Source organism: Taudactylus pleione, unplaced genomic scaffold (assembly GCF_031769625.1).
Source record: "Taudactylus pleione unplaced genomic scaffold, aTauple2 ptg000423l, whole genome shotgun sequence".
NCBI classification, from domain to species: domain Eukaryota; kingdom Metazoa; phylum Chordata; class Amphibia; order Anura; family Myobatrachidae; genus Taudactylus; species Taudactylus pleione.
The window spans coordinates 3,207,344-3,230,635 of NW_028284825.1; the positions used below are offsets into that span (position 1 = coordinate 3,207,344).

The 23,292-nt window shown below is 44.5% G+C and overlaps 1 protein-coding gene across 1 annotated transcript in view; it reads right to left on the reverse strand.

Annotated features, from left to right (window-relative positions):
• Positions 1-23,292, reverse strand: part of RASAL2 (RAS protein activator like 2) — a 231,640-nt gene that overhangs the window by 3,338 nt on the left and 205,010 nt on the right. Inside the window, 6 exon segments of the mRNA XM_088447240.1 lie at positions 5,535-5,622; positions 5,709-5,911; positions 14,180-14,317; positions 16,519-17,380; positions 18,276-18,475; positions 22,148-22,349. Coding sequence (XP_088303366.1) covers positions 5,535-5,622; positions 5,709-5,911; positions 14,180-14,317; positions 16,519-17,380; positions 18,276-18,475; positions 22,148-22,349 — 1,693 coding nt within the window.

The following is a 23,292-nucleotide window of genomic DNA, read 5'->3' on the forward strand; positions in this document are numbered from 1 at the left end:
CGGTCGGGATGCCGGAGACAGTATTCCGATAAGTGTCAAGATTCCGTCGTCGGCATTCTGAATGCCGAAATCCAAGCGGTCAGGATTATGACCGCATCCCGTTTTACATGGCTAAACCCTGTCTAATAGGGCGTGAAGAGGGTGAAAATTAATGAGCGCCAAGAACAATTGAATTGCAAAATTGGGTGATCACTAATAATCACCTCCCATGCAACAATTGAATTGCCCCCAGAGAGTCTATGCCGGTGTTAGACTGAGATATATATGGTCCAGCAGTAATCTTAGCTAGCGGGCCTCACTGCTAATTCAAAATGTTTATCACATGTGACATAAACGTGTTATGAACACCTAACAGAATACACGACAGTTATTACTGTATAATGTTTAGGGGTAGAGGTAACAATTATTACACACAAAATGTCATTGAACAAAGTATACCAGAGGGCCCAACCATATAGGAAGTTCACAAGCCACAACAAGGCTTAATGAGTTGAAAGCTCTCCCTTTGGATGTATAATTAATCAAAGAGCTGGGATTTGAACACATTTTGGGGGATCCAGAGGGACCATTTGATAAATGTAATGGCTTAGTCTGTAGCATGTCTTTACAATAGGCAGCAGGTATTTATTTATTATAACTCAGAGAAACATTTATTGCCCTAGTCTTCCAAATTAGTACTGTAAAACAATTAGACTCCATTTGGATCGCCAGTTGTGAACCATGATCTACAAAGCAAGGTTATGCAACCTGTGGTACTCCAGATACTGTGGAACGGGTTGGGTATGGGATGCCAGCACTGAAAATGTCAGCGGCAGAATTTTGGCAGCGTAACCCCGAAGGTTAAATATCCCGACGTATGCAGGCAAGTATTGCAACCCTATCCCTAACCCAGCTTTCCTAACCCTAACCCCCCCCCCGCAGCCTACTCCTAACTCTGCCCTCCTGCAGCCTAACCCTAACCCTCCCCCTAGAGCCTAACCCTAACCATCCCTTCCCACAGCCTAACCCTCCCCTCCCACAGCCTAACCCCTAACCCTCCCCCCTCCCACAGCCTAACACCTAACCCTCCCCCCTCCCACAGCCTAACCCATAACACTCGCTTTCGGGATTCTGGCTACTGTTGGGACTCTGGAAACAAGATTCTGACTGCCAGTATTGCATTTACCGGGATGCCAATAACATCCCTGTGGGACTACACATCCCAACATGCCTTACCACAGTTTTGCTGCTAGAGCATGCTAGAACTGTGGCAGGGCATGCTGGAATGTGTATTTCGACAACAGCAGGCGTGCACAGGGGTTCCTATCTCTGAGCTATAGCATCAACAATCATCTGAATATTTATTAAGTCTTGTCTTCTATCACCAAGTGCAAAGCCTATTCTCCATCAGAAGTGTACGCCAGCACTGGATAGGAATGAAGAAAATGTCTGTAGAATGTTTCATTTTGCAGAGAAGATAATAGAACATTTGCATTCTCTGAGGAGGCTACGAGGAGGACAGAGAACCTAACAGGACACAGTGTAACGGATGGTCTGTTCATCAGCAGCAGAGGAGACACAGCAACATAGGGAGTGAAGCAGCCAAAAGCCGGACTGAAAGGTTGATGGGAAGGTGGTGAGGAGGATGCACAAAAAAACAAAAGGACCAATAATGCACTGTTCCCGAACCCATTCCAGCTCACAGGGTGCAGCACAGGAGATGTGGGGATGGCCCGCGGGTGTCTGTAACATACCATCCTTACACCTGAACAAACCGCAACTACAAATCTACATTCTTCACACCAAACATTATTCTTTCCATTCCTATTCCAACTTGGCAAAACGCAACTATGTAACATACAAAACTAAACAGCATAACAGAGCATCTGTATTAGTTAACAATAGTACATAGACTATAAACGTTACATACGATGCAGTAAACAAGAAACAGAAAAATAATACATGAAAGCCTAACCAATGAAATATATATATATTTTATTACATGAACAGTTTATGCTGCACATTATATTGTTATAATATTACAACAGTAATGCAATCCATTAAAAGTAAGCATTATCGCTCCCTTACTATATGAACTACAAATGTAATTGGGGATAATATATCATCTTCTTGCAGTTATGAGGCCTGTGTTACGTCTGTGTGGATTTACCTGGCAATTTATGTGATTGATGTTATTCTAATAGCGCACAGAACTGGGTGCAGTATCCAATATATTTTATGCTAATTGCAGTAACTCACAGTAGAGGGTGGAAGATAGAACTGTTTCATGGGCACAGATAATGACTGTAATAGTCATTAACCTTTGACAGAACAGAGTAATAGCTGTGAATACAGGGTGCAGTGTTAGGAATATGCACAGTATCATGTGCCTAAACCTCTTCCTTCTACCAGCCAATAGCCACATAGGCGTGCCTGATTCTCCCAGCCGATAGGATGGCCATTGTGCCGCAATATCCATGTCAAAGAGCTCTATCCAATACAGCGTGTATAGTAATGACAAATAGCAATTCCTCTGAACGTAAACCTTAAAAATCAGTATAGGTATATAGTCATACGTAAATGGTGAATAATACAGACTCAGTGAACTATGTCCAACAAAAGCCCTGTTAGCATCAGATTAGGTCAATGGTAATAATATGCTAGGTACAATAAAACGTAAAAAAACCCAAAAAACCCAATAAACAAACAATAAAGGACCAGAAGAAAGAAAAAGTTATATTATAATAATCTTCTGAACACAAGGACCAAAATACAGAGGGCATACATTCTTGTATATAGCATACAGTGATCTATCACCTAATTACAGCCCCATCTATTCAGTAGGAGTTAGCGACATTAGACGGTACGACTTCCGGGGGAATACACAGGCTGCACTCTGTCGACATGACCGATAACAACTGTAAGTCTATAACATTGTGAAGATGACAGGATAACTGTGCACGTAACAACAGATAAGCTATCCATTAAAGTACAACTATTACTTCGGAGGAAACTGGAGACCGGGAACAAGTGAGAAACAAATGATAGCTTCAACTTGTACACCTCAGTCCTACGTACAATGGACTGAGGTACCAGGAGAACGGGGCACCTCATCTAATATTATCTCTCTGAAAAGACTAGGAGGAGCTGGAATGTGTAGGAGGTCAGGCACAGGCCATGTCTGGGTACACTGCTTAGCTGGTAGGTGCACTTGTATTACTTGCCTGTTTGCGTTACAGTCCCATTAATGACCTGTAATTTAACACAGTGGTGATGAGACTAACGTGAGAGAGAAAAATCAGTGGTTATTTCTGCTTAGTGAGGAAGGAGATGGAATCCCCACAGATCCGCCAATGCCATTACATGACAAGGGACAGACCGCGTGATCTGGGCTACATAACGTGCAGTTCACAAAGGACACAGACACTAATTACAGTGATGCAACCCTGTCCTCCGATGACAGCAGTTCTAGATTATCTCCCTGGCCGATTCAAGCCTGAAGCAGAGAGTGTTTAGCAAAGCACAGGTAAATGGGAATATTATTTACAAATGGTCGCCAAGACAAAAATGGTCGCCAATGCATCAATATTTGTGTGTGTGTGTTTTTTTTTTAAAGATTTAAAATCATCCTACTAACAGAATTTCTGTCAGAAATAACGAAATTACCTAAAAAGTAACAGTAACAGGGGAGGAAGAAGTGACCCGTAGCTCTCCAGCTGTTGTAATAATAGATATCAGAGCCATGTGCATTATCTGACAGAAATGTTTTTCCCCTTCTAGAAGGTTTTTATCTCACACGAAACTAATGTAAAACAGCTTGTACCAGTGAAGCAACACATTTTATTCCTAAAAATAAAGAACTCAAGATAACTGCTGCTTTAACAAACAATTATTCATGTCTATTCAGGTCTTTTTTATTATAAATTTTCAAGCACATTTTCAGTCTGATCTGTTATCAATAAATCAAAGACATATCTAATTTTAGTGGGAAAAAAATGCCAAACAGTACTTGTGAGTAATGTAGCCCACGTAGGCTTTATGCCCACCGGTCTTATAATTAAGAATTTGTAACACTTATCAAATGCACGTCAAGAGTTCTGACAACAGAAGCCACAGTGTATTCTAGTGTGTATTCTTTGGAATGTAACTTCTTCTATTCACACGCATGTGACCTCCATGCACTAGTTATAAAGGGATGACCAACGCGTTTGACATGCATTTTTAAAACACAAAAAAAAGCCAGTAGATACCAAGCAAGTTTTGTTTATTTCATTTGGGAAATGGGCCGAGACATTGCTAGTTCCAATCAAAATCTGATTCTATTGGGTCAGAATTGGCCAAAGCCTGTGGGTGGGAGGGCATTATAGGACCTGACAGTACAGATGTCAGTGCAGGTGTGGAACTTGAATACCCAGTTCAGGCCAATATGGACTTACATTGTCTGATTAACCTTTTTCTAAGAATTACAATATGTCACCGGCTTTCATTAGAAAATTGAAAAGAGATGAGCGTTATAAACGCAAACACTGCAAGTGATAAGCATTACTGGCATTTCAAAATCATGGTGAAAGCGTAACATGCAAATGAGCTTCCAAAGAAATGTTCCGACTACTTATGAAATATTATTACGTTCTTTATTTATGGTTATGGAGTGTGTTCACTGAAAGTTCAATGATATTCAAAATGCCTAACAAGTTCAAACCACAGAACAAGAATAAAGTAATGCAAAACTAGAAGAAAACATATGAAAACTGAAATATGTGAAATTGTCATTACTGCTAAATAAAAAAAAAAAAAAAAGTTTTCAGACACATACAATCATGTCATATTAAGTGGTATTTATCAACGTGCATTTTTATCTGATGTTTTCTATACCAAGTTTCCAATTTCAATCTTGAAACTAAACTAACTTCACCAGCTCTCACAGCTTCTGCACATTTATGTTAGGTTATAATCTACACATAGTATGGGCTGACCTATTATCTTGTCAATGTACTAGGAACTAGTGACGTCAGTGAGGAAAGAGGCACTCAGTGATGTTATTAGCGTAAATGGGCCATCAGACTGAACATTGGTTCTGGCCACGATGAGGCTGCTGTAAGTAGACCATTTCACAACTCCAGTTCTCAGGGACCCGTAACACTGCATGATTTATTCATCTCCTCAGTATCACACGAGAAATAATTAGCTCCATTCGTGCCAGCCAGTTATGACTACACCTGTGCACCAGCTAGGAGATCAGTAATACACACTGGTAGGGGTTCCTGAGGTTGGGGAACACTGATGTAGGCAATAAAAACAGTTTCAATTCTCACAGCTTCACAACCAATAGAAGTGAAACTTGTGTCGATATATATATATATATATATATATATACACACACACACACACACACACACACACACACAGAACATTCATAAATACATGTGAAAAATGACAAAGAACAATGGCAGGTACACACTACAAATTAAGCTGTCCATTTTTCTCTAGGCCTTTTCTAGGCAATGCAAGTCACAATATGTGCGTTATGGAGCCTGAGGGTGGTAAGTACATACCTGCGCATCAATGATTTTTTGTTTTGCATCAATGACAGCCTGCATCTCCGCATGATCCTTTTTCAGTTCCTCTTCTACTGCTATCAGCCTGGAAGGAAAGAACGAGAGACATGTGAGCAGAGTCCTTGAAACAAGAGTGATATCGACAAGGGACAGTCTTTGTCCGGAGCTCACCTGCTGATGACACTTTTCATTTGGCTGTCCTTCTCTTCCTGCTGCCGCCGCAAACGTTCCTCGCTGTCTTCCAGTCGAGACTTGTATTCCATTAACAGCTTCTGCATCTGCTGTTCCTGCACCAAGAGTCGTCTCTCGTACTCCTCCAGGCGACGGCTGGACACCTTCAGCCGTTCCTTCAGCTTGGCTATCTCTTGCTCATACTGGGAAGCAAAGGACAGGGTTTTTCATTACAAACACACACATATATATATATATATATATATATGTTATAAAAAAAAAATAAAAAAAATAATAATTATATATATATATATATACACACACTATATATATATAACATGTCTGTTGCTCCATTGAACAAAAGATAGGCGGCACTCCTCCTCCGGACTTGGTGAAATAAATCGATGGTTTAATACAACATGAACCACACACACACACACATATATACACGCACACACAATTTAAATATACTGTGTGTGTGTGTGTATATATATATTAGGGGTGTGCACCGGCCACTTTTCGTGTTTTGTGTTTTGGTTTTGGATCTGGATCTTTCTTCGTGTTTTGGATCTGGATTGGTTTTGCCAAAACCACCCTTCCGTGTTTTGGGTTCTGGGTTTTGTGTTTTGGATCTGTATTTTTTTGAAAAAAAGCATAAAAACAGCTAAAATCACAGAATTTGTAGGTTTTTCTGCTCCTATGCTATTATTAACCTCAATAACCTTAATTTCCACTCATTTCCAGTCTATTCTGAACACCTCACACCTCACAATAGTGTTTTTATGTCCAAAAGGTTGCACCGAGGTAGCTGGATGACTATGCTAAGCGACACGAGTGGGCGGCACAAACACGTGACCCATCTAGGAGTGACACTGCAGTGGCAGACAGGATGGCAGTTAGAAAAACTAGGCCCCAAACTGTACATAATGCAAAGAAAAAAAGAGGTGCAAGATGGAATTGTCCTTGGGCCCTCCCACCCACCCTTATGTTGTATAAACAGGACATGCACACTTTAACAAATCAATCATTTCAGCGCCAGGGTCTGCCACACAACTGTGGCTGAAATGATTGGTTCGTTTGGGCCTCCACAAAACAAGCTGGCAATTAATGTGTCCCTGCACAAACTGGCTCTACGGAGGCAAGATGTCATCCTCATCCTCCTCATCCACCGATTCCTCACCCTCTTCAGTGTGTACATCCTCATCCTCACAAAGTATTAACTCGTCCCCACTTGAATCCACCACCACAGGTCCCTCTGTACGTTCTGGAGGCTGGTCTCCCTGGAAGAGCTGATAATTCATTTTGATGAACATCATCTTCTCCACATTCTGTGGAAGCAACCTCCTACGCCTTTCGCTGACAAGGTTCCCGGCTGCACTAAACACTCTTTCGGAGTACACACTGGAGGGGGGGCAACTCAGGTAAAATAGAGCCAGTTTGTACAGGGGCCTCCAAATTGCCTCTTTTTCCTGCCAGTACAGGTATGGACTGTCTGACATGCCTACTTGGATGCTGTCACCGATGTAATCCTCCACCATTCTGTCAATGGTGACAGTATCATATGCAGTGACAGTAGACATGTCAGAAATTGTTGCCAGGTCCTTCAGTCCGGACCAGATGTCCAAACTTGGTCCTGCCTGCCCTGCATCACCGCCAGCGGGTTGCTTAGGATACCTAAGTTTTTTCCTGGCAGCCCCAGTTGCGGGAGAAAATGAAGAAGGAGCCGTTGACGTGTCACGTTCCGCTTCAGCTGACAGTGTGTTCACCAGCAGGTCTTTGCACCTCTGCAGGCTTGTGTCGGCCGGAAAGAGAGACACCACATAGGCTTTAAACCTAGGATCGAGCACGGTGGCCAAAATGTAGTGGTCTGATTTCAACAGATTGACCACCCTGGAATCCTGGCAAAGCGAATGAAGGGCTTCATCCACAAGTCCCACATGCCGAGCGGAATCGCTCCGTCTTAGCTCCTCCTTCACTTTCTCCAGCTGCTTCTGCAAAAGCCTGATGAGGGGAATGACCTGACTCAAGCTGGCAGTGTCTGAACTGACTTCACGTGTGGCAAGTTCGAAGGGCTGAAGAACCTTGCACAACACGGAAATCATTCTCCACTGCGCTTGAGTCAGGTGCATACCCCCTCCTTTGCCTATGTCATAGGTGGATGTATAGGCTTGTATGGCCTTTTGCTGCTCCTCCATCCTCTGAAGCATATAGAGGGTTGAGTTCCACCGCGTCACAACCTCTTGCTTCAGGTGATGGCGGGGCAGGTTCAAGAGTGTTTGCTGGCGCTCCAGTCTTCGGCACGCAGTCGCTGAATGGCGAAAGTGGCCAGAAATTTTTCGGGCCACCCAAAGCGTCTCCTGCACGCCCCTGTCGCTTTTCAGAAAATTCTGCACCACCAAGTTTATTGTGTGAGCAAAACATGGGACGTGCTGGAATTTGCCCAGATGTAATGCCCGCACAATATTGGTGGCGTTGTCAGATATCACAAATCCCCAGGAGAGTCTAAGTGGGGTAAGCCACTGGGCGATTATTTCCCTCAGTTTCTCTAAGAGGTTGTCGGCGGTGTGCCTCTTACTGAAACCGGTGATACACAGCGTAGCCTGCCTTGTAACGAGCTGGCGTTTCTGAGATGCTGCTACTGGTGACGCTGCTGCTGTTGCTGCGTAAGGTGATACATCTACCCAGTGGGCTGTCACAGTCATATAGTCCTTAGTCTGCCCTGTTCCACTTGTCCACATGTCCGTGGTTAAGTGGACATTGTGTACAACGGCATTTTTCAGGACACTGAGGACACTTTTTCTGACGTTTCTGTACAGTCTCGGTATCGCCTGCCTAGTGAAGTGGAATCTAGACGGGATTTGGAACCGGGGACACACTACCTCCATCAATTGTCTAAATCCCACTGCACTAATGGCGGATACCGGACGCACGTCTAACACCAACATAGCAGTCAAGGCCTCAGTTATACGTTTTGCTTCAGGATGACTGCTGTCGTACTTCATCCTCCTCGCTAAGGACTGTTGGAGGGTCAATTGTTTAGTAAAAGTAGTGGTGTTCCTACTTCCTCTCTGGGATGATGAACGACTCCCAGCAGCAGCAACAGCAGCAGCGGCAGCAGTAGGCGTAGCAATGCAGGATCCTCCAGAGGAATCCCGGATAGGAGAGTCAGTCATGCCAGTGATATGGCCTGCAGGACTACTTCCGATCCTGACTAAGGAGGAAATTGACGAAGAGGGAGTTGACGGTGTGGTTTGCAGGCGCTTGGATACAACAGGACAACGGGATTTAGGTGTCCCTGGACTGCTTACGGTCTGAGCCAAAGTTTCTGAACTTGACAGTAACTTTTTATGAACGCGCTGCAGGTGCCGTATAAGGGAGGATGTTCCTAGGTGGTTGACGTCCCTACCCCTACTTATTTCACCTTTACATATGGTACATATGGCAAGACAGTTGTTGTCCGGATTTGGATAGAAATATTGCCAGACCAAAGAGGTGGAATGTTTGGTCTTCTGCCCAGGCATGACCGTGATGGGCTTTTTCATCCCACGGACAACAACTGTCTCCCCCGGAGCCTGATTTAAACAAACCACATCACCATCAGAATCCTCCTCGCCAACTTCCTCCTCAGCGCCAGCTACACCAGTATCCTCATCCTGTTGTACTTCAACAGTGACATCTTCAATTTGCATATCAGCAAGTGGACTGTGGGTGCTCCTTTCAGCACTTGCAGGGGGCGTGCAAATGGTGGAAAGAGCCACCTCTTCCCGTCCAGTGCTGGGAAGGTCAGGCATCGCAACCACCACCACACTTGGACTCTCCTTGGGGATTTGTGATATCTTCTTAGAAAGCACAGTTCTTCGCTGTGCTTTTGCCAGCTTAACTCTTTTGATTTTTTTAGTGGGAGGAGTGCTTCCATCGTCATGTGAAGCTGAACCACTAGTCATGAACATACTAGGGATCGACCTTAGCCGTTCCTTGCCACTCCGTGTCGTAAATGGCATATTGGCAAGTTTACGTTTCTCTTCAGCTGATTTAAATGTCTTTTTCAAGGTCATTTTCCTGAACTTTGCCATTTGGGATTGTATGTGCCCTCTACTATGACATTGGGCATCGGCCTTGGCAGACGACGTTGATGGCATGTTATCGTCTATGTCATGACTAGTGGCAGCAGCTTCAGCACTAGGAGGAAGTGGTTCTTGATCTTTCTCTATTTTATTTTTATCGGAGAAAGTTTGGTCCTCCATTTATGTTATATCGATTTGATATATACGTGCGGCTAAACACAGAAAATAATTTTTTTTTTGGTTTGGACTGGAGTGTACTTTGTGGGTTACAGCACCCTTTAACGGTCAAGCCAGCCGGCCCTTTACTTATGACACAGGCGCACTCTTGGCACTACTTTGTTGATGCACGTGCGGCTACTGCGCACACAATTCACAAACACAGAAAATAATTTTTTTTTGGTTTGGACTGGAGTGTACTTTGGGGGTTACAGCACCCTTTAACGGTCAAGCCAGCCGGCCCTTTACTTATGACACAGGCGCACGCTTGGCACTACTTTGTTGATGCACGTGCGGCTACTGCGCACACAATTCACAAACACAGAAAATAATTTTTTTTTGGTTTGGACTGGAGTGTACTTTCGGGGGTTACAGCACCCTTTAACGGTCAAGCCAGCCGGCCCTTTACTTATGACACAGGCGCACGCTTGGCACTACTTTGTTGATGCACGTGCGGCTACTGCGCACACAATTCACAAACACAGAAAATAATTTTTTTTTGGTTTGGACTGGAGTGTACTTTCAGGGGTTACAGCACCCTTTAACGGTCAAGCCAGCCGGCCCTTTACTTATGACACAGGTGCACGCTTGGCACTACTTTGTTGATGCACGTGCGGCTACTGCGCACACAATTCACAAACACAGAAAATAATTTTTTTTTTGGTTTGGACTGGAGTGTACTTTCGGGGGTTACAGCACCCTTTAACGGTCAAGCCAGCCGGCCCTTTACTTATGACACAGGCGCACTCTTGGCACTACTTTGTTGATGCACGTGCGGCTACTGCGCACACAATTCACAAACACAGAAAATAATTTTTTTTTAGGTTTGGACTGGAGTGTACTTTCGGGGGTTACAGCACCCTTAACGGTCAAGCCAGCCGGCCCTTTACTTATGACACAGGCGCACGCTTGGCACTACTTTGTTGATGCACGTGCGGCTACTGCGCACACAATTCACAAACACAGAAAATAATTTTTTTTTGGTTTGGACTGGAGTGTACTTTCGGAGGTTACAGCACCCTTTAACGGTCAAGCCAGCCGGCCCTTTACTTATGACACAGGCGCACGCTTGGCACTACTTTGTTGATGCACGTGCGGCTACTGCGCACACAATTCACAAACACAGAAAATAATTTTTTTTTAGGTTTGGACTGGAGTGTACTTTCGGGGGTTACAGCACCCTTAACGGTCAAGCCAGCCGGCCCTTTACTTATGACACAGGCGCACGCTTGGCACTACTTTGTTGATGCACGTGCGGCTACTGCGCACACAATTCACAAACACAGAAAATAATTTTTTTTTTGGTTTGGACTGGAGTGTACTTTCGGGGGTTACAGCACCCTTAACGGTCAAGCCAGCCGGCCCTTTACTTATGACACAGGCGCACGCTTGGCACTACTTTGTTGATGCACGTGCGGCTACTGCGCACACAATTCACAAACACAGAAAATATTTTTTTTTTTGGTTTGGACTGGAGTGTACTTTCGGGGGTTACAGCACCCTTAACGGTCAAGCCAGCCGGCCCTTTACTTATGACACAGGCGCACGTTTGGCACTACTTTGTTGATGCACGTGCGGCTACTGCGCACACAATTCACAAACACAGAAAATAATTTTTTTTTTGGTTTGGACTGGAGTGTACTTTCGGGGGTTACAGCACCCTTAACGGTCAAGCCAGCCGGCCCTTTACTTATGACACAGGCGCACGTTTGGCACTACTTTGTTGATGCACGTGCGGCTACTGCGCACACAATTCACAAACACAGAAAATAATTTTTTTTTTGGTTTGGACTGGAGTGTACTTTCGGGGGTTACAGCACCCTTAACGGTCAAGCCAGCCGGCCCTTTACTTATGACACAGGCGCACGCTTGGCACTACTTTGTTGATGCACGTGCGGCTACTGCGCACACAATTCACAAACACAGAAAATAATTTTTTTTTGGTTTGGACTGGAGTGTACTTTCGGAGGTTACAGCACCCTTTAACGGTCAAGCTAGCCGGCCCTTTACTTATGACACAGGCGCACGCTTGGCACTACTTTGTTGATGCACGTGCGGCTACTGCGCACACAATTCACAAACACAGAAAATAATTTTTTTTTAGGTTTGGACTGGAGTGTACTTTCGGGGGTTACAGCACCCTTAACGGTCAAGCCAGCCGGCCCTTTACTTATGACACAGGCGCACGCTTGGCACTACTTTGTTGATGCACGTGCGGCTACTGCGCACACAATTCACAAACACAGAAAATAATTTTTTTTTTGGTTTGGACTGGAGTGTACTTTCGGGGGTTACAGCACCCTTAACGGTCAAGCCAGCCGGCCCTTTACTTATGACACAGGCGCACGCTTGGCACTACTTTGTTGATGCACGTGCGGCTACTGCGCACACAATTCACAAACACAGAAAATAATTTTTTTTTTGGTTTGGACTGGAGTGTACTTTCGGGGGTTACAGCACCCTTAACGGTCAAGCCAGCCGGCCCTTTACTTATGACACAGGCGCACGTTTGGCACTACTTTGTTGATGCACGTGCGGCTACTGCGCACACAATTCACAAACACAGAAAATAATTTTTTTTTTGGTTTGGACTGGAGTGTACTTTCGGGGGTTACAGCACCCTTAACGGTCAAGCCAGCCGGCCCTTTACTTATGACACAGGCGCACGTTTGGCACTACTTTGTTGATGCACGTGCGGCTACTGCGCACACAATTCACAAACACAGAAAATAATTTTTTTTTGGTTTGGACTGGAGTGTACTTTCGGGGGTTACAGCACCCTTTAACGGTCAAGCCAGCCGGCCCTTTACTTATGACACAGGCGCACGCTTGGCACTACTTTGTTGATGCACGTGCGGCTACTGCGCACACAATTCACAAACACAGAAAATATATTATTTTTTTAGCACTTGGGGGGAGCACCCCTGATGGACAGAGCACCCCCTGGACAACACTACAGCACCCCTTTAGGACTGGGACACTGCACAGGACTTTGGAGTGGACACAGCCCCTATGGAGAACTGACTGCACAACACAGTCCAGCCAGCCCCTATGGACTTTGAAGTAGTGGACACAGCCCCTATTAACAACAGCAGCACAGCACAACACAGCCAGCCCCTATGGACTTTGAAGTAGTGGACAACAGCAGCACTACACTACACTACACTACACAGCACTAACTCCCACCCTCCCTCTTCACTGTCCACAGCCGAGTGAGAAAATGGCGCCGACGCGGGTACCTTATATAGGATCCAAAACCCGCGAGACTCGGAAGGCGGGATGATGACGTTTTGCCTCGATGTCAGATCCGAGTCAGGCGGGAAAAGTCGAGCCTGACTCGGATCGGACTCGGATCGGGGGGGCTCGGGGGGGTTCGGATTTCAGAAATCCGAACCCGCTCACCCCTAATATATATATATATATATATATATATATTTATCTGTATATTATCGAACTGGAGAAGTACCAGATTGTGGCTGGCTTTTAACACATCCATGTCAATGAAAAAACAAAAAAAGAAAAAACAGACAGCAACAGTACAATTTCTCTACGTTAATATGTCCAGATCTATGCCACTCCTAAATGTGTATGTGCTATTGTCTGGGACATTACAAGTAACAATAACTTAAAAAGACACAGATACAAACGTTGTTTTTGAAAAATGCTGGAAGAATAAGCCTAACATCTATAATAGTGGTACAAAGTGTACCTGCACAGTCGACTATTGTTTTTGTTGCTGTCTTGTAATCTCCTTACCCTATTCCAAAGCCCTTCTACTCTTATTCCGTTTGATGATCAGCTCATAATAAACCAAATTGGGGTCAGGCATGGGCACACATGACATCACTGGGGGTGCAGCCATGTCGAGTTCCAAATAAAGTGAGGTATGTACAAAGCCTTGAAAAGTGATAAAGTACCAACCAATCAGCTCGTTATGTCACTTTACAGGCTGTGTTTGAAAAATGCCAGTTACGAGCTGATTGGTTGGAACTTTATCACTTTTCAAAGCTTAGTACTTAGACCCCAAAATGTGTTAGAGAAAAGGGAATCTGACACAACATCCCAAGTGTGCTGAGGATTGTTAACACAGAACTTTCTAAGACCTCCCTTAATGAGAACTTTAAGCCGAGATAAAATGCGGAGATGAGAGTGCCTATAGTAAAACAAGGGTACCCTTTCTATATCACTCACCTTTTCAGCAGGTTTTGCCTCATCCTTGTTTTGGTCCACAGTTTCCTCCTCCTCATCCTCATACTGACCATTATTTAACACCCAGGCAGCCGTCCTCTCTACAGGAGACATTGTCGCAGAGTCCACAGGCGACTGCACCTGGAAACACAGTGTAACAACGGATATAAGAAAAGTACATATTGCTCTGCTTTTGTTACAAATTGCTAAACACTTAGATACTATCAGGGTGCTGAAAATCCTTATTTTATTCGTATTTGTTGCAGCACCAGTAATAATGTGTAATTAAATAAAAAAAATCATCCACCCATATAATCTGCCAAAAGAACAAATTGTACAGACAAAACCAATATTACAGGCATTGTTATCCAGCCCTTAATGAATTATAGATTCAACAATCCCATGCAAAGTACAGATTTCCTCCTCTCCCAGCTCCACATTTCAAGAAACAAAATGTAACAAGCAAACATGTACAGTGAAAAGCCACAAGAGGGCGACATTGCATCAATAGCATCAACCTACAGTACATGAATGCACTCTTGGTATGTTGCAATCTCTATCTAAATCTATAATATTTTTATTCTACCATTATTTTTGTTTACAAAGCTATTAATGTATAAAAAATGTATTGTTATAGGGCTTTACCTAGTTTCTAGGATGGTGCTAGCGTGTCTGCTTGTAGAGCTCAACATTTAGTTACGTTAAATTGTTTTGTTGTTTCTGAAATTCCCTTTATTGAGGTTTGATATTAACAGATAATCATCTTACAATACAACAGCCTTGGGGCGAGGCCATGTGACACTGAATGTGGATAGTTACAGAAAAATATGATGATGGAACAAAACAGGCAAAGAGGTGGCAGACAAGTCCCTAATTATAGCCATAGCCTGCACAGAGGGATACCATAACACTATACTAAGAATATACATTCCCTTGTGCGTCATCTAATCATCATCAGTGGTTTGCACTGAGTGGGAGGAAAGGCTTGATGATATCAGGGCTCTAACACAACAAGTGTGGGGAGAGCACAGACAGTACTGCTTATGCCCTGGATCCTTAAAGACAAAAATTCTCCTTCCTCCATCTGTGTCACACCTGTTTGTTTGCAACGCCCCAGTAAAATTTAAGCTCTCACGAGCAGGGCCCTCTACCCTCTTGTGCTTCTCCTTACATATACTTTCATCTACTCCTTACTCCCACTAGGGCACCGACACCAATGCAGCAATGTATTTAAACCATGTCCTTGTCCTGCATTGCACTGTAATTAGTCACTGGTTTCTTGTTCACTTATATGTTTATGTACTATTTAAGGGGCTGCAGAACACTTATGGAACCATATAAATAAAGGTTAATAATAATAATAATAAAAAATAAGCTGCATTAATTTGTTCGATACACTTTCTAGAAACTGTATCTAGATATTAGATAATGCATAGTTGATACATGCGCAAATTAGACCCTTTGGGCTAGATTTACTACGCCACGGCAACCCTGAAATTTAAAATGGCAATAAGTAATATTAAAACACAAATCACGTCTGCTTTTGCATTTTCAATCCAAACCTTTGTATATATTTTATAAATATAAACCCTACAGGTGGGCAGAACTAAATACTTTGAAGTTAGTGATCCTATAACATGTCTGCTTTGCGATGTCATGCTTTAGGATGATGCACCTGAAGACACAATGGGGGGAATTTAATTTCCTGACATCAACACAATGTACCGGTTCTGTCCCCCAGCATCATAAGTTTTCCCTCACGCCTCTATCCATTTTATTTATTTGTGTATGCTCAGGCATGAGGGTCTCCTTTTGGACAGATTTGTTTGAAGATATTTGGCACACATACCTGTCATTTTTTATGTAGGACTGTAACTGTGACCTAAGTTATAGGGCAAATAGCCCCAATAGTCTTTTAAATAAACAATAATGACCATTTTTGTTTTTTAAGTTTTTAAGACCTTTTTCTCTCTAATGTCAATAAGGAGACCAATATGGCAGCATTCTAACCAATGTGGCAGCATGTCAGGGTCGGCCTTCCAGCTGCCGTGGAACTACACATCCCAGCATGCCCTGCCACAGTTTTAGCATTTGACAAGTTTATGTGGCATTTCTATGTAAGATGGAAGCAATATTTAGTTGCCACGTATTACTGTGTTTTTTTTTTTTTGATGACGTATTAGATACAAGCAACAACACTCCAAACTACTGATAATACATCTAGTGGAAGATATGACCGTTTTCTGACCTGTATAAACTAATTCACACAGAGATAATTATGGCTCAGGATTTTATCTGTACACCGGTCAATACAAAGCAGTCTGCAATCACCACCTCCTCACCTGTTGGGTCTGCTGGCGGTGTATGGCTCGTAGCTTTGGTACAGGGCTCTCGCGGGAAGATGTTGACTGCTGTCTGGAGCGATTCCCATTCTGCACAGGCTCAGCTAGCAGAGTGGCAGAGATGCCAGACATGCTTCCCGTGCTGCGTACAGAGGCACTGTGCGGCAAGGACTGTGGGGCCTTTGCTCGGGCACCAAGAGCCGCTTGGTCGGTCTTACGGATCTGGGCTTGCCCAGTGCTGTTCTGTCGTGGCAGTGCTATAGGAATGGGCCTCTCTGGCATAGTGTGCCTCCTACTGAAATCTTCACTTTGCGAACTCCTTTTAGTGAAGTCCTCCATACTGCTATTGCTGGGTCCACTGAGGATGAACTCCTCACTGTTACTCTGGCTTCGAGAGCTGGCAGTGCTTAGGTTTTCAAGACTAGAGTCCACAGACGCCTTGGGCAAGGTGGGTGGTGGGTTATTGAGGTGGTACACAGGGTTTTGGAAAGACAGGGGCTGCAAGCTACTCTGCTGACTCAAGGCCGGGTGTAAGGGTCTCCTGACTTGTGGAGCACTTTGTGGTGTGCTCTGGTTTTCTCGTAATTGCTTGATGGTGGCTACATGCGCAATAGACAACTGGCTGCCAGTTAAACGCAAGGGTGGCTCCTGGACCACAGAAGAATGCTCACTATGATTCATAGTAGAGTCCTGTAGGTCCATCAAGGACACACTGCGTCCATTGGGAAGTACATTCTCTCGTTCATCTTTGTCAGAGTAAGACATGCTTTGGATAGATGCTTGCTGTACAAGCAGCAATGTTTTCCCCCTGAAGTAGTTGTCTGTGTTTTCAATGATCGGAGACTTCAGCTTGAGAAGCTCACTGCACGAGAAGAAAAAAATTCTTAGTTCTTAAAACCCACCGCCTCTTACAGACTGAGAATTTGTGTAGACACTGTTCACTAATAGTATTAACAATTAAACTATTGCCACAAACACTGTATAGAATAATGTGCCATGACCTGTTCCGTCTCCACATGCTCAGTGGTCTGCCGCCCACAGCTCCCACTGCAGCGATGGAGACAGAACAGAGTAGTGTTGGCATAGGAGGGGGCGACCTGGCATATGATGGTTCTTTATTATTAGTAGCCAAAAAGTTTAAAACATCTTCATAATTTTTAGAATATGATGAGATGTCCTGGGTAACTAATTATCTTGGAAATGAGAGCTGGGCAGGTTTGCGGAGTATAATAAAGAAAACGCACAGCAAACTATACACCATGACACACTTTAGCTATGGTAACTGTGTGTGAATGTATTTGGCTGTAAGAAAACACTGAAGTTTCCGTTGGGATCCTTAAAATAGCAACTAAAACCTGATTCTCACTGTAGCATGTGTGGCAAAAACGCATGCATGATTTCATCTGTCACAAAGACGAGAGCCCGTATATATTCCCTCCCAATGTCTTCTTCAGCTGGATAGTAACAGAATGAAATATAACCAAAATAAAGACAGGAGAGATAAAAGAACTTCACCCATACTAGGCTAATGATCTGTCCTTTACCGAACTGGAAGAGTACATCCGATGAGGGCTATTTATTTCATTGCTATCCGTGCGGACAACAAACACTGCATGTAGATCAAGATTTTAAACCCCTTTGTATTTCCTACATGGCAAATTGCCCTACACAGGTTTTGCTGCCTGTGAAACTGTCAAGCTGTCAATTAAACAGTTTAAATTCAATATGAATAAGTATATTCAAGAACGATTTCTCACCTGTCGGAAGGATCCTCGAAGATCTTCTGAAGTCCGGATGAAAGGCTACCACTTACATTAGGGGTGGAGCTGTGTTCACTGAATCGTCTGAGCTGCTGCTGGATGGGAGTGGGATTGGTCAGTGATTTGGTGATGTCAGCGAGGATGCGAGGTAGCGGTCCCAGTTTTTCCACGGTGGCCTGTAGGAAGGAATTTTCACCCTGATTGGATACATTTGCGTGGTAACATCCGCCATTGCGACGGGGAAGGCCAAGAAGGGGTTCGGAGGGCAGGTGTTTTTTTTTTTTTTTTCATATGAATGTGTGAGCGCATTGTATGAGCGCAGAGCCGTATTATCAACCACGATGTGACGGATGGAGGAGACAGGGTGCAGCCAGGCATCGGGGTAGGAAAGGGCGAGGGAGAAAAGGAAATAGAAGAAATTAGGTTTGCTCAAAACCAGAAAGAAAATAATTAATACATGCTTATCATAACTAAAACTACTGCCATTCCAACTTAAAACGGACATGCAAAGCAGACATACTACAAAAAGATGGCAAGAAGGTAGGGGGGTGTGTTTGCATCCAGCTGCGAGTAATAAGGGCCTCTGGGTAAGAGAGGAGCATGCTGACATTCTATACAAGGAAGGGAGCAGAAGTCAGTAGTGTTACTGATAGGACTAGTTCTCTAAGGGATCAGCCAGGTGTTGGAGCTTATTACTGTTGCCAATGAACAATGTAGGTAGAACATGTAGGGCTGTAGGTGAAACCAGTTGACCAGAAGAGCACACATCAAACACTGAGATATGAGGGGGTTCGAGACACCACAACACAGCTAGCGACAATACCACAAATCAGAAGACAGAACACAAAAAATATATTAACCTATTCATGGTGGAAATACAAAAAATATATCCAGCAGTGTGGCTTTAACACTTACCTGCAACCTCTAAGAAAAAGAATTCAGTAATTATAGAAGTTCATATCTTTTAAGTGAATGCAGTTGTACAGTGAAGTGCTTATAAAACGTACAAACGAGTGAGGCTGTGTTACATACAGTGAGTGGCTCCGGTAGCCTATAAGCAATGGCCGGCTTGAATCCAGTCTGAGATCTGTTCTAATTGTGGCACTTCCAGAGGCGTCACTAGTGTTGGTGTCACCCGGTGCTATAACTCATGGTGACACCCCCCCCACCAAAAAAAATGAATAAAATTGATGCGCAGCTCCGCAAACTCTCCCCAAATACCAGTCCAGCAGACACATTTACACAATGCCCCCAGTAGTGGTGTCCCGTATGTAGTGCCCACAGTAGTGGTGCCCCTTATGCAGTGCCCCTATGCAATGTCCCCAGTGGTAATGACCCCTAATAGTGCCCCCAGCGGTAGTGGTAATGCCCATTATAGTAGTGCCCTCTATAGTAGTGACCCCAGTATTAATGCCCTTAGTAGAAATGCCCCTAGTAGTAATGCCCCCATTAGTAGTGCCCCTAGTAGTAATGCCTTCAGTAGTAATGCCCCCTGTAGTAGTGCCATCAAAAGTAATGCTCCCTGTAGTAGTGCCCCCATTAGTAATGCCCCCTAATAGTGCCCACAATGGCAGTGGTAATGCCCCCTATAATATTACCCCCAGAAGTAATGACCCCTATTGTATTGCATAGAGTGTAACAGTGAGTGCCAGATAATGCAGAGAGCGTCATGGTAACCGCCGGATAATGCAGAGAGCATCGTAGTAACCGCCAAATAATACAGAGAGCATCGTAGTAACCGCCAGATAATACAGAGAGCATCGTAGTAACCGCCAGATAATACAGAGAGCATCGTAGTAATTGCCAGATAATACAGAGAGCATCGCAGTAACCGCCAGATAATACAGAGCATCACAGTAACCGCCAGATAATACAGAGAGCATCGCAGTAACCACCAGATAATACAGAGCATTGCAGTAACCGCCAGATAATACAGAGAGCATCGCAGTAACCGCCAGATAATACAGAGAGCATTGTAGTAACCGCCAGATAATACAGAGAGCATCGTAGTAACCGCCAGATAATGCAGAGACCATCCTTAACCCACATATAACCCATAACATGAATACACCCCTTATACACACAGAAACACAATGAGTATACCCACACACATACATTAATACACCATCCCCAGCATAGACACTCTCTCCTCACTGAATTAGTTACTTCCCATTACACCTACTGTATACAGTAGACCATAGTCACTGTGCTGGCTGCATGCTGTCTCCCAGCTCCTTCTCATCCTCTCTGAGTGGGAGGTCAGAGGGTCACGCTGGGAAGAAGCAGGGACAGTGTACAAACTACTTGTCAGTATTCAAGTGTAATCAACAGTATTTGAATACACTTGTAAACTGGCAAATGTTTTGTAGACTGTCCCTGCCAGTGCCTGCTCCCAGCGTGACGATCTGTAAGGCAGGGAGCTGATTCACTGAAGAGAGGAGGAGCAGGAGCTCAGCTGCCATCCACCCCAGCGTCTTTACACTGACAGCAGGTAATCAGCCCCCTGCCTCTAGCGCTCCCCCCCCCACATGTAGGGGACTGTATGAAGAGTACAGCCGCACTTGCCACTTACTGTATAGTAGGCTGCCGCTGGCTGTCTCAGTGTGACAGGCGCAGCGGCAGCCGGCAGAATTAAAAGCTGTCTCAGCAGCTGCTGCAGGGAGAGCGCCTCTCCAGCCTGGCGTCTCCCTGCAGTGAAGGCTCTGCTGAGCGGGGGATGGGGATGAGTCAGATTTTGGTGTCACCCCCTTGGAGGGTGACACTCGGTGCGGCCCGCACCCACCGCACCCCCCTTGTGACGCCACTGGGCACTTCTATGCGCCTCATGTGCAAAGTGGACTGTAAGTGGTGCCGCCCACCAAACCACCACCCCACTGGTTATTAATTGTGGTCCGCAGCAACTCATTAAGTGACTTTTACATTGTCATAGTCTGGCGAGTGTCCTCTATGTCCCTTTCACGACTGCTCCACTATTTATGAACTGCGCCTGATAATTAAGGAAGAGCACCAGGGACCTGGGTCCATGCATGTATTATTAGATACAGATGCAGGGAGGGTTCAGCTTCAGCCGAGTCCTACGGGTGCCTAGCAAGATCATGGTTCAACCAAATCTGAAACTCAATTTCATGGCGTTTTATTTGGGCTTGAATTTGCATCACTATACCAAAGAATCTTATCTAAAATGATCCAATGTTCATAGCCTATAGAGGTAGAGGTTACTGAACTTCAACTAATATTTCATATATGACAATTTTCTTTCCATGTCATGGATATAATCTCCTATTTATTGGTAGGTTCTCCTTAATGTTAAAAATATGACCCAGTTGTATGTGGAAGTTGTCCATAGCAACCAAACAGCTTCTGGCTATTATTTATGTATAACATTCTATGAAATGATAGGTATAATATGATTGGCTGTGGTCAACTTCTTAACCTGTCCTCTTTAGAAGATCTGATACAACTCGCCTTTAGTCATTCAGTGGCATGGGTCACTGGTGATCGATTACAGAGTACATGTGTCTGCACCAAACTGCATTCCTTAAAGAAATCACTTACCAGGTTCCCACAAATAATGGCAATGATGGCCAATGTTCAGCCCTCCAGGAGGACTCTTACCACCCATGATGCTCTCATTCTCAATTCTGGCAGAGCATCATGGGATAAGTTGTTCACCGATAGAGTAAATAACATACTACATACAAAGTTCTAATGATAATTAACATAAGTTAAAGCTACTATTGTAGTTTCATGTTATGTCAGTAATATGTATCCTTGATGACCACCAGAATAAAACTGCTGTGATCCTGAAGACCTTGCCTACATAGTAATAGTCCTGAGAGAAAAGGCCACCGGTCCTTAGGACGCGTTACCTTATCTAGCTGAGACACGACTTCCCACAGGAGACTGTGCAGGACAGAGAGCTCCCTGCCCAAGTCAATGTAACCTTCAAAGCCTGGAGTGTTGGAGATGGTATCCGGATTGGAGATCTCCTGAAGGAAACGTTTCATCCCTCCCCATTCGTGCTCCAGAAAGTCATTCATAAAGGCCATGTATTCTTCCTTATTGCCAAATCTGTGTTCAATCGGGAAGGCAATATTACATGTCAATATAGAAACCAATAAGTTAGATACTCATACATAATATAAAGTATCGGTCAACTAAATGTGGCTCTGCGTAGGACTTTCTTCATGTGCAGTGACACATTCTACCCAATAACATTACCTGGCAAATAGTCAAACTCATGAAAGTTTGATAGTTATTACATCATGCGCAGTGATCATATCAGTAGAGCTTGAGCTATTGGGCCATTGGCCCAATATTGCAGCGAGTGGCCCTAAAACAATGGACATCTGTGACAGTAATCTGAATCAGGTGTATCATAGGTTAGGGAAGTGGTTCCCAGACTGTGTGCCGCTGCTCCCTGGGGTGGCGTGGCGCTGTCACCAGGGTGTCGTGGTGGCTGGTAGCCTAAATAGGCAGGGCAAATGGAGAGACAAGGATGGGGCAAAGGTAGAGACATGGAAGGGGCCAAAGGGAGAAAGATGGAGGGGGCCAAAGGGAGAAAGATGGAGGGGGCCAAAGGGAGAAAGATGGAGGGGGCCAAAGGGAGAAAGATGGAGGGGGCCAAAGGGAGAAAGATGAAGGGGGCCAAAGGGAGAAAGATGGAGGGGCCCAAAGGAAGAAAGATGGAGGGGCCCAAAGGGAGAAAGATGGAGGGGCCCAAAGGGAGAAAGATGGAGGGGTCCAAAGGGAGAAAGATGGAGGGGCCCAAAGGGAGAAAGACGGAGGGGGCCAAAGGGAGAGAGACGGAGGGGGCCAAAGGGAGAGAGACGGAGGGGGCCAAAGGGAGAGAGACGGAGGGGGCCAAAGGGAGGGAGACGGAGGGGGCCAAAGGGAGGGAGACGGCCAAAGGGAGAGAGACGGAGGGGGCCAAAGGGAGAGAGACGGAGGGGGCAATGGGTAAGAATAACACAGTTTTTCTCTTTCTTTTTTAAATACTTATTACATTATTTTG